Source organism: Peromyscus maniculatus, chromosome 4 (genome assembly GCF_049852395.1).
Source record: "Peromyscus maniculatus bairdii isolate BWxNUB_F1_BW_parent chromosome 4, HU_Pman_BW_mat_3.1, whole genome shotgun sequence".
Taxonomy (NCBI): domain Eukaryota; kingdom Metazoa; phylum Chordata; class Mammalia; order Rodentia; family Cricetidae; genus Peromyscus; species Peromyscus maniculatus.
The window spans coordinates 6890900-6907661 of record NC_134855.1 but is presented as its reverse complement, the minus strand read 5'-3'; the positions used below and the strand labels follow the sequence as shown (position 1 = coordinate 6907661).

General features: G+C 51.5%; 2 protein-coding genes across 24 annotated transcripts in view; one reads left to right on the top strand and one right to left on the bottom strand.

Annotated features, from left to right (window-relative positions):
• Ralgps1 (Ral GEF with PH domain and SH3 binding motif 1) overlaps window positions 1-16762 on the bottom strand; it is a 247962-nt gene that overhangs the window by 93021 nt on the left and 138179 nt on the right. The gene's annotated exons all lie outside the window — the stretch shown is intronic.
• Window positions 1-16762, top strand: part of Angptl2 (angiopoietin like 2) — a 30181-nt gene that overhangs the window by 3161 nt on the left and 10258 nt on the right. Inside the window, exon 2 of the mRNA XM_006988711.4 lies at window positions 7657-8522. Coding sequence (XP_006988773.1) covers window positions 7706-8522 — 817 coding nt within the window. The 5' untranslated portion in view covers window positions 7657-7705. The remainder of the gene's footprint in view (window positions 1-7656; window positions 8523-16762) is intronic.

Here is a 16762-nt window from a genome sequence, read left to right as displayed (position 1 = left end):
CTGCTATGTGGGAACTCACCAGCTACCCTACGCCACACCTCACAGTTCCTGAGGCAGCATCGGGCACCTGGAAACAAACAAAACAGACAGAAGGTCCTCCCAAGGCAGGCATAGTCAGCCTCTGGCCTCTCACTGAATCATGCCTACTTCATCTGGAATGTTCTCAACTTAAGAGTGCATACAGTGGAACTGCTGTGTAGAACCTAAGCCCCTCAAGATGAGGCAGGCAGACACCATCAACACCCAACAAATGGTATGAGTCCTAAGAGGAGGTCCTGGCAGCTGAGAGGGTCCCCAAGATGAACAGCGCTGTCCCAAGGGTACAAAAGTGAAAACCGGGCACAGAAACAGTGCCTGATCCACAGTCTCCTTGTCAGTGACCAAAAGGTAAGCATTCTAGCTCTGACCTGGTCACTAGCCCAGCTCACAGGCATCTGGCACAACCATGTAGTAGAAATCTCTAGAAAGAACTGATGTATGGAGAAGTGGATCTTTTCTGTAAATTTATGTGAAACACCAAAGAGGTTCTTAGCCACAGGCTGCTTGGAGTTTGTGGTGATCGACAGGACACATCAGAAACCTTACTTGGGGGAGTTTCTGTGACAAAGCTGTACCCTGGTTCAATGAGTGCTCGAGGGAGGGGTTCATGGCATCCCGTTCCATGTCCACATCACGGTGACACTCTGATCACAGGAATGCTAAGATGCTGGCTGGAGAGCCAGGCCTCTGACAATCAAGCCATTGTGCAGGCCCCATTCCCTGGTAAAACCAGCCTGTCTTGGGGCCAGCAGCCCCAGAGGCTTGGCCTCTGTCACCCAGTTCTCACACAGGCAGCTGAGACCACCACCGAAAAGCCCAGAAGGGACTCTTAGCCTCACTCCCAGAGATTCCTGCTTTCCAGAATGCCATAGTCCTGCCAGGGATAGTGCCTCCTCCAACCTCTGCCATGGAAGGCTGTACTTCCTTTGTTCTGCTAAATGGACCTCTAGAACCCACTCCAGACAGCAGAGATCTGCAGGATGGATGAGTCCATGAGCCCCGAGGCAAGTCTCAGGCCTAGCTCTCAATCACATAAGCCATGGACCCTGAGGGATACACCGTTCTTGCCTATGCTCTTCAGCCAAGGTCTAACCTGGGGCACTTCCCCTCTCCCTAAATCTACCTCTTCTAGTCCCCATCCTGGCTGGATCATGGGGCCCTTTAGTTCCCTCCAAGTGTTACCACCTCCATTAGGAATGCTTGCTACTGTGGACCCCTGAGCACAGGGGTCGTATCTCCTTTTTTCCTGCTCTACGTCTCACGACTGGTCAGGAAAATATATGGAACGAATGTAGTCCTTGGCGTCTAGTTGCCCAGCTGCTACACTAGGAGCCAGGTATTCTGAGGAGACTCTAAGAAGCCCATACTCTGGGGCAGCCAGCCAGGGCAGTCTGAGCTCTGGGTGCTGGGTGAAGAAGGTCATAACTGTTCATAACAGAGAGGTGGCCTTAAGAGGTCACCTTAGGAAGAAAGACAGATACATACTAGGTAGAATTGTAGGAGAAGGTTCCCCAGGCAGAAAGCATGTGAAGGCAAGATGCATGTAAGGACACTGACTTGATGCCATGTGAGTTTTCTTCAGACTGGAAGCGTGTATGGAGTGAATTATGGGGTAGTGTGTTGGCCTAGCACACCAAATGACTTAAGTTTAACTCCCCAAACACCTCCTAAACTGGGGTGCTGGCACACAGGACCTAACCCTGCAGCAGGAGCAGCAGGAGTCTCATGGTCATGCCAGCCTCAGCCAGCTCCTGGCCCACTTGGACGACTCTGTCTTAAGTCCACTTAGGAGCACGTGGGTAAGAAAGCTGGCTCGGAGCCTTCCAGCAGCTCTGGTCTGGTCCTTGTCCTCTCCCTTAGCTCTGTGTGTTCATCTTTGAAATGGGGATAATGGCAGTGCCTGTTTACAGAGTGCCTATGATAAGTGAGGGAGGCATGGAAAACACTGTCTGGATGCTCAATGGATGAGCCTATCCCTGTTGGCTGAAGTAACCTTGTGCCAGCTACTCAGCTGGGCTCAGAAGAGAAGCTCCAGGCAAGTCCCAGGTTTTCAGGAAGTCGCCTGGGGCAGTGCTGTGCAGCCGGCCTCAGACCTGACCCCTCCCCAGGGCTCCAGAGCACACTACGCACTGCAGGAAGTGCAGCAGCCAGCTCGGAAGCTGGACTCTCAAACGGCTTCTGCAGACACTCCCTGCCTCTGCTCTGCTGGCCGTGACTCCTGGCACAGAGGGCTCAGTGTGTGGACTTTGGGGGAATCTTAAAATGGTTCCCAAATAATGCAGCAAGGAAAAAAACCCAGCAGTATCCTCATCCCCTTGGCATAGGCACCCAGCTCCCCAGGCCTAACCACATCCCCTCTGCCCTATGATCTCACAGTGTGACCACAGCCCGCCTCTGCACATTCAGCCTTCCCTGGAAGCCAGCAGCTCACTGGCATGCTCACGAGAGCCTGGGACATCAGGCATGCCCCACCCCCACCCATCACTTCTCCAGGCATAGCTGGAGGATGTGACCCTAGTTTCTCTGCTTCTCCAGTTTATGCCTCTGCCCAAGTCTCCCACAACAGGGTTGACTCCAGGGTGGAGCCAGACGCAATGACTGGTAGATGGGAAGGCTAAACCAGTGGGTGGTAGAAGGCTGAGTAGGGGGACTTTATAAAGGTCTGGTGACTGCTAAACTGAGGAAGCGGGGAATGGGCTGCAGCCTCCCAGGGGGCCCTCACGGCCTCCTAGTGAGGGATGATTCACAGGATCCTGGGTTGGGAAGGGTGGCATTTGGAGACTGGTTATTCCCTCCCTGGCCTCCAGGCTGGGAGTGATTCCATGGAGGATAAATGATGCACAGTTCCTTCTCCAGACTGTCCAAGGTGAGTCTACCACTGTTCTCTGTGATGCCCATTCTGGGGTCTCACCACTCACAGGATCAAGAAGCTCTTTCTAACATCCAATGAGATTCACTCCTGTACTGACTTGAAAGCTGTGTCTGCTCATCTGGTCAACAGTAAGAAGCAACTGCATCCTGGCTATTAGGCAATCAAACAAATTGGTGTCTTTTATTCCTACTGGTTGGAGAGGTGACCTTGAAGTGAGGGCACGGGGCTGCAGTGTCCATCAGATCTGGTCCTGATGTTTACTCCAGGTGACCCAACACCTTGGAGCCTGGGCTCTCCTCAGTGCCCAGTACAGGTATGATCTGTCTCCTCGGTCAGGAGTCTGTAACATACTGCCTGGGTGCTATTAACAGTACTCCCAGATGACACCCGGCTTCAGGCAAGCCAGCCAGTAACCAACAAGACAGTGTGTGGGGGCACACACGTCTACAACAAAGGACAGCCATTATTCTCAATACTACTGGCCACATGCTCGACCTGATGGCTGTTTCGAGACTTTCTCTGTAGCTGGTTCCCTCCTTGTCCTGGGACAGCAGCTGGCCTAGGCACCGCTCTGCAGGCAAGCCTGGTCTTTCTGCAGCTTTTGTAAGAATGACCATTTGCTGGTGTTTATGTTTTTGCTGGGTTCTCTGATGTCCTGATCTTGGATTTGCCATTTCCATTCATGCTCTGGTGAAGTCTCTAGATTCCCAGAAGCTGGAGGGCAGGGCCAGCTAGGCACATGTGGGCCTCGTGGCCTTGGCAGAGGTCACTTCTCAGGTCTCCGGTATGTCTGGGATGCCTCCTCAGGTCTGGGCTCATAACTGGCAGTGCAGTGCTAGCTCGGCTCTTCCAGGGTACTCTTCCAGAAGACTGCAGCCTGGACTGACCAGGAAAGCACCCCCACAAGCCAGTCCTGCAGACCCTGGAGCACCCCTGGCCTCCTCCTGCCTAGAGGATCAGAATGCTTTCCTTGGGGTTCCCTGGCACACTGTCATTTCCATAGCAGGCATGGTGTATGTGGTGCACCTGCTACCTGGCTCTGTTATTTAGTAGTGCCGTGACTGAGGCAAACGGCTCACTGTCTTCAGGTCTCAGCTGTCTCCTCGCCTGTCCTGCTATTAGCCCTGACTGCACCTCTGTGGTAATTAAACAGCTGCACTAGGAGTAGGGATGTAGCTCAGCAAGGAGTTCAGAGCCGGCCTGAGAACCATGTGACCCTATCTAAAGAAAAAGGAAAGAATACTAGAAATACACAAACCCCAAAAGACCATGACTGTGTCCCCCTAGAATGGCAGAGCTCACCAGCAAAGCACCTCAGCACTTCAGCAGTCAAATGGGGGAACTGGCCTGCTGTTACCTAACACACAGGTGTGGGCCCCAGCACCTAGCTACATGGCTGCCCTGAAGCAATGGGCCCTTCCCAAAAGGCTGCTGGAAAGATTCAGTGACATGATGTAGATAAAGTGCATGGGCCACAGAAAGAATTGGCTAGAGTTATTTTTATTATCTGAACTTTTCTCATTCCTAATCTTTCAGAGAAGAACTCAGAAGTATATCCCAAGCCAGTAGCTTCTGCCACAGAGCAGGAGACGGCTCTATCACCAAAACGAGGCTTCTTTCACAAGGCAGCACTACCTGGGTACAGTGCCGTGACGGCAAAAGGGATGCAGACATGCAGTGTGTGGCCCCACCACACAGGCCAATGGGGACACTCAGATGCAGCCCACTGGAGGGCTCAGGGAGTCCACCTCCCCATGTGCCCAGGCCAGCCTGCCACGTGGTCACTGCAGCCTTGGTGGCGGGGAGAGGGAAGCCCAGCACAATGGAAACTCCTCACCACACAATGTGGAAAAGCAATTCGGATCGGTGTTTTTATTTTAATTTCCAAGCCAAGGAAAACAGTTGGGTTTGCTTTTCTTTGTTGGTCATGGGAGAGAGCGAGGAGGGTGCTTTGACTAGAGTTGAGCTAGTCCCCAGCCTAAGGCGGCTGGAATGCTGGGGGTTACTTCTCTTGGGATGCAATTAGCTGAATAAATATCAAGAAAGCAAAAGTAAACAGACTCATTATTGCCCATTCAAGACTGCCAAACTAACAGAAGATGGGTTAGAATCATCCTTAGAGAAAACAAACGCTTGCTAGGGAGGCCAAGGGCCACATGGGGAGCACGGCCCTGCAGTAAGCCCCTTGGTGGTCCAACCTGGGCTCTTACCTGCTGCGTGTCCCTAGGCAGGCCACCCTGCCTAACTGGATGTCAAGTGTCTCCTCCACTGGTCACTGACACTGCTGACTTACGTAGAGCGTGGGCGTCAGGCCCCCAGCAGGGGACTCTGTTCCTTCCATTCCTTTCTGTAAGGCTCCAATCAGCCCACCAGGCTCAGGCCCTGGAGATGGAACTGTAAGCCCAGGCTCCACCAGGACACTTGGGGACCGACTGGTTCTCCACTAGCCGGTGACCTCACACCTTTCTGAGCTCTCAGCTCCTCTGCTTTCAGCCAGGTACAACACAAGAAAGACTGCAGGCTTTGGAGTGGTAAGAACATGTGTGAGCGCTGCTCACCGTGTGCCGGCACCGGGCAGCTGCCTAGGGTCAGAACCTGGTCTGAGCAGCTTTGTGGCTTGGACCCGGGTCCTCTATGAAGTGGGCCATTAATGGCATTTCCTCCAATAGGCAATGCGCTCTACCCACAGTGCAGCCATCCTCCGCACCCCTCAGTGCTATTTTGCTGTTCTTGCCATCATGTGGCCACCACACATTCTACCCTCACGTTTCTTTACCCAATGTGCAATGTGGGTAGGCAGAAGAGGCACTCAGTCTTCAGGATCTCAAGTATGAAGGCAAGACCCGTGAGGACCCATACTTGGGACGGGCATGGCACAGCCTCCGGGTTTGGATACCCAGGAATGTTTAGAAATCAAGTGTTTTCTCTGGTGCCAAGTTACCTCCTTGGCATTCTGGCAGTTTCTTGGCCACAGCACAGAGGTGTTTGTCACCAAGTAGGCAGGTGAGCTGCCCACAGAAGGTGAGGCAGGAGGGCCCACCCTAGCCTGGAGCCCAGCTTCTCCCTATTCTTCTGCAGCAGGGGGTGTGGCCACCAGCTCCCAAGAGCCAAAGCTTTGGAAACCAGGCAAACATTGTCAAACTAGGCTGTTTCCACTGAAGCCCCACCTCTCTACAGAATAGCTATATAAATACTCCATTAAATACTCTCTCTGGCTGGTCCAATGGGCCCTTTCTGACTGTTGGAACCAAGCATGGGCTCTGGACTTCAGTAGAAACAGCACAGCACAGCCCCATGGAGAACAGGGTCTGATCTGCAGCTGCCCATTGGCTAGTCCTGGTGCAGCCTGCAGCCAGGGGCTCCCAGCAGAAGCTTCCACGGGATCCTGTGCCACAGCTGGTGTTCAGCAGCTGTGAATGTGAAGTGCAGAAGTGGTGATGCTGGTGGCTTCCAGCTGCTAACAGCTGTCAGCCCAGGACTGCATGCTCATTGTGCCGCCTTCTAGCCTTGTGATCTTAAGACCTGACCTCAGTTTCCCGCTTTGTGATACAGAATTAAGAGTATCTAGGGCTGGTGAGATGGACCAGTGAGTAAGAGTTCTTGCCACCAAGCCCGATGACCTGAGGTTGATGCCTGGGACAGACACAGTAGAAGGAGAGAACTGACTGCTGCAAGTTGTCCTCTGACCTCCACAAGTGTGCTATGGCACTTGTGCCACTACATACATACACACAAATAAATATATGTTGTAAGAATTAAAAAGCAGAGAAGCTACCGTCAAGGACACTGTAAGAACACAGGGAAGTAGCCCCGGGCACATCCTAATGTCCCTCTTGGCCTATCTAACTCATCCCTCAAGAGTCAGTGTAAAGGTCACTTTCCCAGGGAAGTGCTCCTGACCCCTCTATTAGGTCAGGGCCCTGCCATACCCTTTCACAACACGTGATGCTCCTCCTTACAGCTCTTGGGAGATATGTTCTGGGCAGTCACATCCCCAGCATCCAGCACACTGCTGGCACATTGTAATGTGTGATTGTGATGATCATATGAGGAAGGGATATACTATCTAAGAAACAAGCCAGAGACATATGTCTAACTTCTGTTCCTTCCTGATTTAATCTCACTGCAATGATGGGGACCCTGAAGTCATTGGCTGTTACAGCATTTGGGTGTAGAGGAGGTCAGATTGTTCTTGTTTGGGGCTCTGTAGCTTGGCTAGCACACAGACTAAAGCCATGTCATGTGATGGGATGCATCCTTCTATGGACACTCACTACTAAGTGAGTGCATTCCATTCTGTGTCTAGCAGCTCATTCATTTAGTGGACACTTGCTGAAAAGCCTTCTTGATGCCACATTTGAGGGGTAGGAGGTTGAGAAAGACCTGCCCTTAGAGAATGTCAATCCAGCAGGGCTGAGATCAGAGAGCTGAGATAGGCAGAGCATGGGGAAAGCTCTGGGGTATGAGAATACAGAACACAGAAATGTGAAGGTCAGAGCAGGATTAGACATTCCCCCAGCCCCCATGCCCAGTGTCAAGTTCTTGGGCTCTAGGACTGGCAGATCCCTTTTCCTCTCTACCTCGGCAGGGCAACACCATCTTCTGATATTTCCACAACAACTGTTCTCTCTCTGACTCTAGGAGAGTGGAACGTAGCCTCCCTACAATGTATCTGGGTACTGTCCTGCTGGCACAGGCCAATGGCAGGGATGGGACTATCACTGACTCCATTTCTCCACTCTCAGGCTTTCAGAGACCTCATTCATAAAGACCAACCACCACACTGCAAGGACCATGAGGTCACTGTGTGTGACCTGCTGGTGGCTTGGACTGCTGGCCACTGTCGGAGCTGCTACAGGTCCAGAGGATGATGTTGAGGGCACAGAGGATGGCTCACAGAGAGAGTACATTTACCTCAACAGGTACAAGCGGGCAGGTGAGTCTCCAGACAAGTGCACCTACACTTTCATTGTGCCACAGCAGCGGGTTACAGGTGCCATCTGTGTCAACTCCAAGGAGCCAGAGGTGCACCTGGAGAACCGTGTGCACAAGCAGGAGCTGGAGCTGCTCAACAACGAGCTGCTTAAGCAGAAGCGGCAGATTGAGACACTGCAGCAGCTGGTGGAGGTAGATGGCGGCATCGTGAGCGAGGTGAAGCTGTTGCGGAAGGAGAGCCGCAACATGAACTCTCGAGTCACGCAGCTGTACATGCAGCTCTTACATGAGATCATTCGCAAACGGGACAACGCGCTGGAGCTCTCCCAGCTGGAGAACAGGATTCTGAACCAGACGGCCGACATGCTGCAGCTGGCTAGCAAGTACAAGGACCTGGAGCACAAGTTCCAGCACCTGGCCATGCTGGCCCACAACCAATCAGAGGTCATTGCACAGCTTGAGGAACACTGTCAGCGGGTACCTTCTGTCAGACCTGTGCCCCAGCCACCCCCAGCCACCCCACCTCGGGTCTACCAACCACCCACCTACAACCGTATTATCAACCAGATCTCCACCAATGAGATCCAGAGTGACCAGAACCTGAAGGTGCTGCCACCCCCTCTGCCCACCATGCCTGCTCTCACCAGCCTCCCATCTTCCACTGATAAGCCATCAGGTAAGTCCTTTGGGGAGCCCAGCTCACATGAGCCTCTGAGCTAGGCATCATGTTTCCACCGGGGGAAGAGCCTTGGCCAGTTAAGGCCAGCTCAGGACTTGCCTAATTCCCTATCGGTCGCCTTAGATGGCTGCTGGAGCCACTGGGGTTGGATGGGTAGGAGTGAGAGACCACACTGCTCCAATACGGTGGTAGAGGGTAGAGCCTAGAAGCTAGGAGCTGTGGAAGTGGTTCAGCTCTGTGGTCTCTGAGAAGAAAGAGCCAAGGCTTGGATATTTTGAGGCTTTGTAGTTGCCCTGTCTTAGAGGCTAGGGTGTCTCACCTGTGGGCTCACATACTTGTGCAGGGCCCAGAGCTACCTTTTTGTAAATGTCCCCTGACAAGCTGCAGGCCAGTGGGAGGGTGCTATTAAGTTCAAAGTTAAAGCCTCATAGGTGCGGAGAAGGATCTCTTCCTAAAGGCTTTGAGTTTCCTTTGGTCAGTTGCTGCCTAGTTTTCAACAAGGCTCCCATACACTCTCAGCATACATGCCATGCTAAACTGGGATTCTCAGGATACTGTCATGGAAGAATGGGGTCCTCGGAACACACCCTGGTAAGCATAACCAAGATACTGCCTTGGGATTTTCACAAGAGCCCCCGATTGAGTTTGCAGCTCTTCAGGGACAGGCTGAGTAACCTGCTCACATTGAACATGCTCAGGCTATGTGGAAAGTCAGACTTTTACTTTGTGTCCAAGTTGGGCCTCTGCTTCTGACTCAGCAATGCTCAGTTTAGGGGAGTAGGCTAGAGGATCCCCTTCAGGGGGCCAGGCCCTGGAGCTTGGCTTCTCCTCCTCTAGGCAGTGTTATTTTCCACATGTTCTAAAGGAAGGCATCTCTGCAGAAGTAACCTAAGACTGTGCACGGGCACCAACTCCTTTGTTGGTAGGGGGATATCTTTACTGAGAAGATCCTGTTTTGTACCTATTTCACACTTTCAAAAGTAAACAGTAGCCAGGCGGTGGTGGCGCACACCTTTAATCCCAGCACTCAGGAGGCAGAGGCAGGTGGATCTCTGTGAGTTCGAGGCCAGCCTGGTCTACAGAGCGAGATCCAGGACAGGCACCAAAACAACCCTGTCTCAAAAAACCAAAAAAAAAAAAAAAAGAATAAACAAAACTAAACAGTAGTACTGAGCTGAACCTGTGAGTAAGAGGGTGGCCCGTGGGCAGATCAAGGATGGACAAGCCAGTGGTGGCAGTAGGGAGCTAGGTTCATGGCACAACACCCGTCATAGCACCTTGAAAGAAGGACCTGGACTGGGGTGGGGTGGGGTGGAGAGCAGGTGCACTGGAGTGAACTGTCCTGCATTGAAATCCTGCTTCCTCTTTCGGTGAGCTCTGGGCAGGAGGCGAGTCCCCTGTCCCTGCATTCCTCATCTAAGGCTCTGGGTAGGATTTACTTTCGTCTGTTCCCAGCTGACAGTTCTAGGACATGAAATACTGCAGAATGTGTGTGGCACTGGGCCTGAGGTAAACAGCCCCCTTTGATCATGGTCTTTTGCATCTTAAAACCAAGAGACTGAAGTAAGTAGTTTGTCTTCAGCTCTGGTGTTTAAGGCCTGATGACCGTGCCATCTGCAGCCACACCTGGTTTAAATCAGAGGCCAGGGAGAGGATGGGGTGTGTTCTGTGTTCTGACAGAATACCCAGAGGGGAAACGTGCCCTTGGGCACCACATGAAGGCTCAGACGTGCTTGCAGCCAGGCTGGTGTCACAGTCTCCAGATCAATTTTCAACTTGAAATCTCTGGTTTCTAACTCAGCCATCTCAGGACATTCCTGAGCCAGAACAAAATGGGGATAAACACCCAGATCTGCATATGGGCTTCACTGCTTTCCCCCATTTGCTCATGAGAGAGCAATTTAATTGGCTGGAGATGTAGCTCAGCTGGTAGTGTTTGCCTAGCACACAAGAAGCACTGGGTTAGATCCCTGTGATACATCAAACCAGGTATGGTGGCCTGTGTCTGTAATCCTAAAACTTGGGTGGAGGTAGGAGGATCAGAAGTTCAAAGTCATCCTTGAACTTCTCTGTATATTCAGTTCAAAAATAAATGAACAGAAGTTTTTGTTTTGAACTCCTCTGAGCCTTAACTTTCTTCCAGTGAGGAGATGGGGACAGAGCTACAGCCTCACAGGGGTATGTCATAAAAATACAATGTGCTATGATGTCATGAGGGGGTTGCCAATACTGCCTAGCCCTCCTCTGACTCGGTGAAAACTACGGTCCTTTGAACTCAGTGTGGGGAGGTGGCGAGTGTATGACAGTGTTCTGGAATCTGCACTGCCCCCAGTCACTTCTGTCCCCCAAATTCCACACAGCAGGTCTGACAAGATTTCTCTGGAAGGGCCAAAATTTCTGGAACGCTGTGGGAATTTATAAAGCCACTATAACAAAATACCAGGAATACAATGGGCATTGTCTGGACTCTGCAGAATAACCCAGTGTGCTCTGCCTTGAAGAGAGGCAGATGAGGGACTATGGAGTCACTGAGGTGGCATGACCAAGTCCTGCTGGAGGACATGAATGGCTCAGAGATGAGACTTCTGTCTTGTATCCTGAAGGCTTTGTAGGTTTACCAGGTAGACTTGGGAGTTGGAATACCACGTTACTAGTCAGTCCCTGATGGAAGTGGGTCTGTAAAAGACCCAAGGACATAGCCTGCTCCTAGCCCCTCAAATGGCCCTGATGCCCAGCTGATCATAGCTCAGCACAGGCTGTGGTACCTGTAGACTGCTGTATCTACCCAACCGCCATGTGCATTCACTGGCCTGTCTAGGGAAGCACAAGGCATGAGAGATGACCTGTGTATGAGCACCAGCTCTATGCTCACCTCTAATGTCGCTCTCTTTCTCTCTGTGTATCAGCAAAGCCTCCACAAATGTTGGATCCCCTCACCCCCGAGTGTCCACACAAAGGCAGACAGAGCAGCGAGAAGGGTGGCAGTGAAAAGGCCCTACCTTTCCTGGGCTTGGGCTGAATTGGAAGGAAAAAGCAGATGGTCTCCAACACTGAGCTTTGGCCCAACCAATGGGTAGAGAGTGCTTACCAGCTCTTCTAGCCAAGGCAGGTTCTGATCCTGAAAGACCAAATTCCTCTGTGTTCTCCCCAACAGAGCCTTGACTTGCTGCCATCACTCAGCCAGAAACACCTTTACAATAAACACCTTTGAACTCAGGCCATCATAGCCTGTGGCTTCCCTCTGCAAGTTCAGAACCAGTGCTCTTTTGTCCCATTGCTGTGGCTGCCCGGGAAACAGCATGCCCTTCCCCAGAAGGCCAAGGCAGCCACAGTGAGATGGTGACAGGTTGACCCTAGGCCAGGGGGTACCTGCTAAGAGCTAGGATGAGGGATCCAGATAGTTTGAAGCCTAGCCTCCCTGACTTCACACCCAGGAATTGTCCTGCCTCCTCAGGGCTGGCCAGACTAGGGACATTTTGGTCTGGATGATACTTACAGTGGGGCCTGCCAATGGCCACCCCATGGCCCTTTCCTGTTAGGTCCTGCTGCTGTTAGAGAACACCTTCAGAGGTCGGTTCCCTAAAAGGCACAGGAAGGGCATATGGGCTCTGTGCTCACCCCAGGCAGCTGCCACATGCTAGTCTCTGGTCACAAAGTCCACTGTAGAGATGGCTAGGAAGCACTGGACTGCCAGCCACCGGTAGCACAGCATGGCCTTGCTGGAAAGATGTCTTTAAAAACCAACAGGCATGGGTACTTCTAGCTATTCCTCTCCTGCTTAGCAGGTTTCTCTGGGGATAAAAGAGGAGCCCTAATGTCATGTAATAGAACTGCTGAGGCTCCTCGGTCCCTAGCGTGGCCTCCCTGCCATACAGCCTTGGCGCATAGTAGGATGGCTCCCTGGACTTGTAGTTTCCAGGATACTGAGGTTCAACGTTACTTAGCCAGAGTCACACAGCTAGCAGGAGGCTCGTCCAGGGAGCACCATGGACACCAGTGTGGGAAAACTGTTCTAGGAATATGTGACTCAGCATCAGCCATGATATACCTGCCTTCTGTCATGGTTTCATGTGCAAGTATGTGGGGGTTTGGGGGACCTTACAGTGCCACACAGACACAGCAGCTGCAGCTATACCAGGCAGAACAAGCCACTCCACCTCAGTCCTCAGAGCCAATGCACAGAAACCAGGATGTGTGCTTGACGCCCAGGAGATGGATATTAGGGAAGCTCCCATTAGACCTGGACACACCCCTGGGGTTACATGTCAGCCTTTCATGGATGGCTGGGCTAAATTCTTATTTTCCTTGCATGCTAGCTCTCCATGTTATGACCCCTTCTCAGGACCTCGTTGCTTCATGGACAACACTGTGCATGTGCAAACCACCTTCTCATCCTCGGCCTCTAGAGCTGGGGCTTGGACAAGCTGACCAAGAGCACTTTCCTAGGTAGATTCTCTCCCCTGGTTCTACCTCACTCGTTCTCTGCGACAGGAAAGAAGCACATAGAGCAAGCTCTCCCAGCACAACAGCATGTCTTAGAACTGACTCCTTCCCTCCTTTCTTCAGGCTACACGTGTACCAAGCAGAGAAAAGGTCTGCGGTACACACAAGGCGGGGTGTGGTGTTCAAGGTGAGAGGTGACTGGCTAGCCCTGGTTTTGACTTAGCCTTTGTGGCTGCAGACACTGAAGGGAAAGCCGCCTGGCCTCCTCTAGAATGTGTGTTGCTTCCTGTATTGTGTTCTCCTTTTCCTAAGATGTTTTCTTCAATGAATTAAGATGTCCAAAATTCATTGCAGAGACATTTCAAGAACATTTGTTGCTAGCTTCTGCCTAAACAAAAGCCACTAGAGGCTCCAGGGCCATCTTCCTCACACCCTCCCTCTCTGGGGTCTGAGGGAGCTGATTACAAAGAGCTCTTTGAGTGTGACCCACAGCTATCCCATCACCCCTTGGGCCATTTTCCAAGAATGACAGGGGCCCGAAGGCCCTGGCTATTTGTATGAGATAAACTATCAACTTTGTGACTATTAGAAGCTGGGCATTTGGCATCTCAGGGCCTGAAAATCCCAACACTTTGGCATTTGGCAAGCCAGAGGTAATTGAGAAAACTCCTGGCGATCAGGCATCTGTGGCCAGCTTGCTACACGAAGGGACCACTGTGGCAAACTTACCTGGTGACTGCAAAGTAACTCATGCAGACCACCAAATTCAGCTTTGAAAAGAGAGAGCAAGCAGAAGTGAGCACTGCTGTGTGTCTAAACCACGGTGTTGACTGAGCCTGACGGTCAAGTATATAGTAAAGGTAGTGATGAACACTGTTAAGGAGGGCTCATGGGACTGCCATCACTGCTGCCTCGGCCTCCCTGGGCTGAATCTGGATGAAGAGTGCCGTGGCAATAAGCCAGGCCGTTCTCACCTGAGCCTCAGGAACTGGAGCTGCTGGATCCGAGCACTTATGTGTGTGTGTCATCCTTGCTCTCTTTAAAAAGGGAAAGTGGTTCCCGCTCCTTAAATATAATTTTAGGTTAAAATTACTGTATACATAGGAAAGTGGTAAGAACACCAAATATTAGTTTAAATGACAAAGACAGTAATTAAATCTGTTTCTTTAAGTTGAAATTAAGTGGCTCATGTCATTTTCTTAAGGGTAGTTTCTAAAAGACCAGGAAAGGCAGGCATGTGGCACAGCTCAGACACATGGCCTCCCTGTACATGGGCTGCTCCAGACTTTCCCTGAAGAAATGATTTCCTTTTTAGGATTTGGTCTGAATGTAGATGACCATCTGCCATGAAGGTCTGTTTCCAGAAGGTTCTCAAGCTGAGAGTGACAAAGCAATGTAGCTTACATTCCTGTGAAGATGGGACAGGTGAAGGCAGGTAGAATGTGGAGGAACTTGTACCTGTCTGCTCCACACAGACTCACCACCTGAGAAGGTGCCTGCCCCACAGCAGCCCACCACATCTACCGGGGACAGATCTCCAACAACTCTAACTGCAAGGCAGCAACACACACCACAGAAGGAACCTGGTGCCAGAGACAGACCTGCGCACCACTCCCAGGCCTCTGAGGAAAGGATAAAAATGGCTGGCTGGCTGGCTGGTGACAGGTTCTCTGAGATGTGGTAGTAGTCACTCATACTGAACTCCAAGAGTAACAACAAAGGTGCTTAGGGAGCCTAGGCAAGATGAAGGAGTTCTTCTGGGGCTGGGAAAGGCTTTCTAGAGCAGGTGACAGGGGCTAAGGCCCTGCAGATCTGCTCTCAGCCACAGTCAGCAACTGTAAGGAAACCATGAAGACAGGGCTCAGTGCTAGGCAAATGTCCTGTTTCAGACAGAGAAGAAGGCCAAAGTGCCACAAATTACATACCAAGTGGCCTGCGGTCCAGTCACAGGGTCTAATGGCAGAAGAGAGGATAAAGAGGGCTTTGTGAGCATGTGGGAGATAAAAGGTGACCAAGGAAAGCCAACACAGGTTCCTTAAGAAGAGGCAATGAAGTGGCCCCTTCCTCGGAAAGGGTCCATAGGTTGGCTGACCACAGGACCACTGGCCACTTGTCCAGCATCTGTGGACTGAGAGTCATGGGTCTGATAAATTCTTCCATGATGTGCCTGCACTCGACTGTTAGCCCTTCATGTACAATGAACCTCACCCAGGCAGCCTGGGGGGCTACCAGCAGCAGCACTGGGAAAGGCAGGCTCTACCCTGACCCCTGGAGCACTGTGCACAGTGAGACTTCCAGGACCCTGCTAACCTAACCATATCTCTCTCTCTCTCCCTCCCCCCCCCCCCCCCCCCCCCCCCCCCCCCCCCCGCCCATGGTGTTGGTGGAAACCCAGGGTCCAAAGAATGTAAGCCAGAGCTCAGGCACTGAGCTCCGCCCCTAGCCCCACCACTTTCCTAAGCTGTTTAAACTCCCATCTCTCCTACCCTGCTGTAAACCTGAGTGGGCACATGCTTCTCAGCCTGAAACTAACCCTGGACACTTCAGTGGAGCAGCAGTATTTATTCTGAGGTCAAACAGGCGGGGTGGGCCCTGAGGGTTCTTGGGAGACCTGGAGCTGTATCAGATGCATTGGAGGGCACCCACCTCACACATCCAGTATAATTTTTACTGTAACAATTTTGAAAAGGCTTGAATAATTCTGCTTTTGAAATTATTTGGCCATGAGTAACTCAATTAATTTATGGTTGGCTCTGATTTCTCAGCAAACATCAGGCATGCTCAGAAATTCTTGGGAAGTGTGAAAAATCTAACCTACAAATTGTTTCCCAAAGTAATAACATCTTTTATGGAGGCTGCAGTTAACTGTTGATGAATCCAACAAGATGGGGGTACACTCTGTAGAAATTTAACCACAGGCTGACACATTTCTAGTTTGGACCTTTCTTTTCACATCTGAGAGCCAATAAGGGTTTTTTAGGTTTCAAACATTTTCATAAACTCCTCACAGCACTCTGCCCTAGGCCTCAACGCTGAGGACAGAGTGAGTTCGTTTGTATTTCCCACCGTAAGGAAGAAAAGGTATGCACACTGCCAACAGCTTTAGCAGCTTGCACACTATTCCCGTCTGGAAGCCACTGTTTGTCCTCCGCTTCACCGAAAGGTAGTCATTGACATGGACAATGATTTTGCCAAAATTCTTGAAAAATGAGACTTAGGCATCATCAGACAAAGTCTCTCCTTGTGCCTTTTACAAGGTGTGTCATCAGGCCTGCTCAGGACACCCAGGGGCCTGCCCCTGGCCAGGCGGGACTCACACCTATGCGGTACACTGGCCTTGGCATTAAATGGGTAAATCTGAGCAGGACATTCCAGATCCAATTTTAATATCTAGTCATTTCTGTTGGCAAAGAGACTCCATGGAGCTAGACCATCAAGAACTGAAAACCACGCAGGGTTCTCATACAAGGAAGGTGTCCTAGCAGTATCCTAGGGTGACATCAGGACCAAAGCACTCTCAGGAACACTCCTGGGGATATTACCACAGACTCCAAGGTCATCTACTCAGCCTAAGGCCACCATGTCCTGAGGCTCAGGGGCCGGGCATGGAAGAAGAGCCTACCAACTGCTGGCCAGCTCTGGAAGGCTGTGCTTCATAACTCACCCTTCGGGTGTGTTGGCACAAGCCCTGGATCAGGACCACTGCTCCAGCTGTAGGGCCTGAGTAAATCCAGCTGAGGCTGGTCTTTCTCAAGTTACAAAAAGATGATGGCACCCTTGGGTCTAGCCTGGTG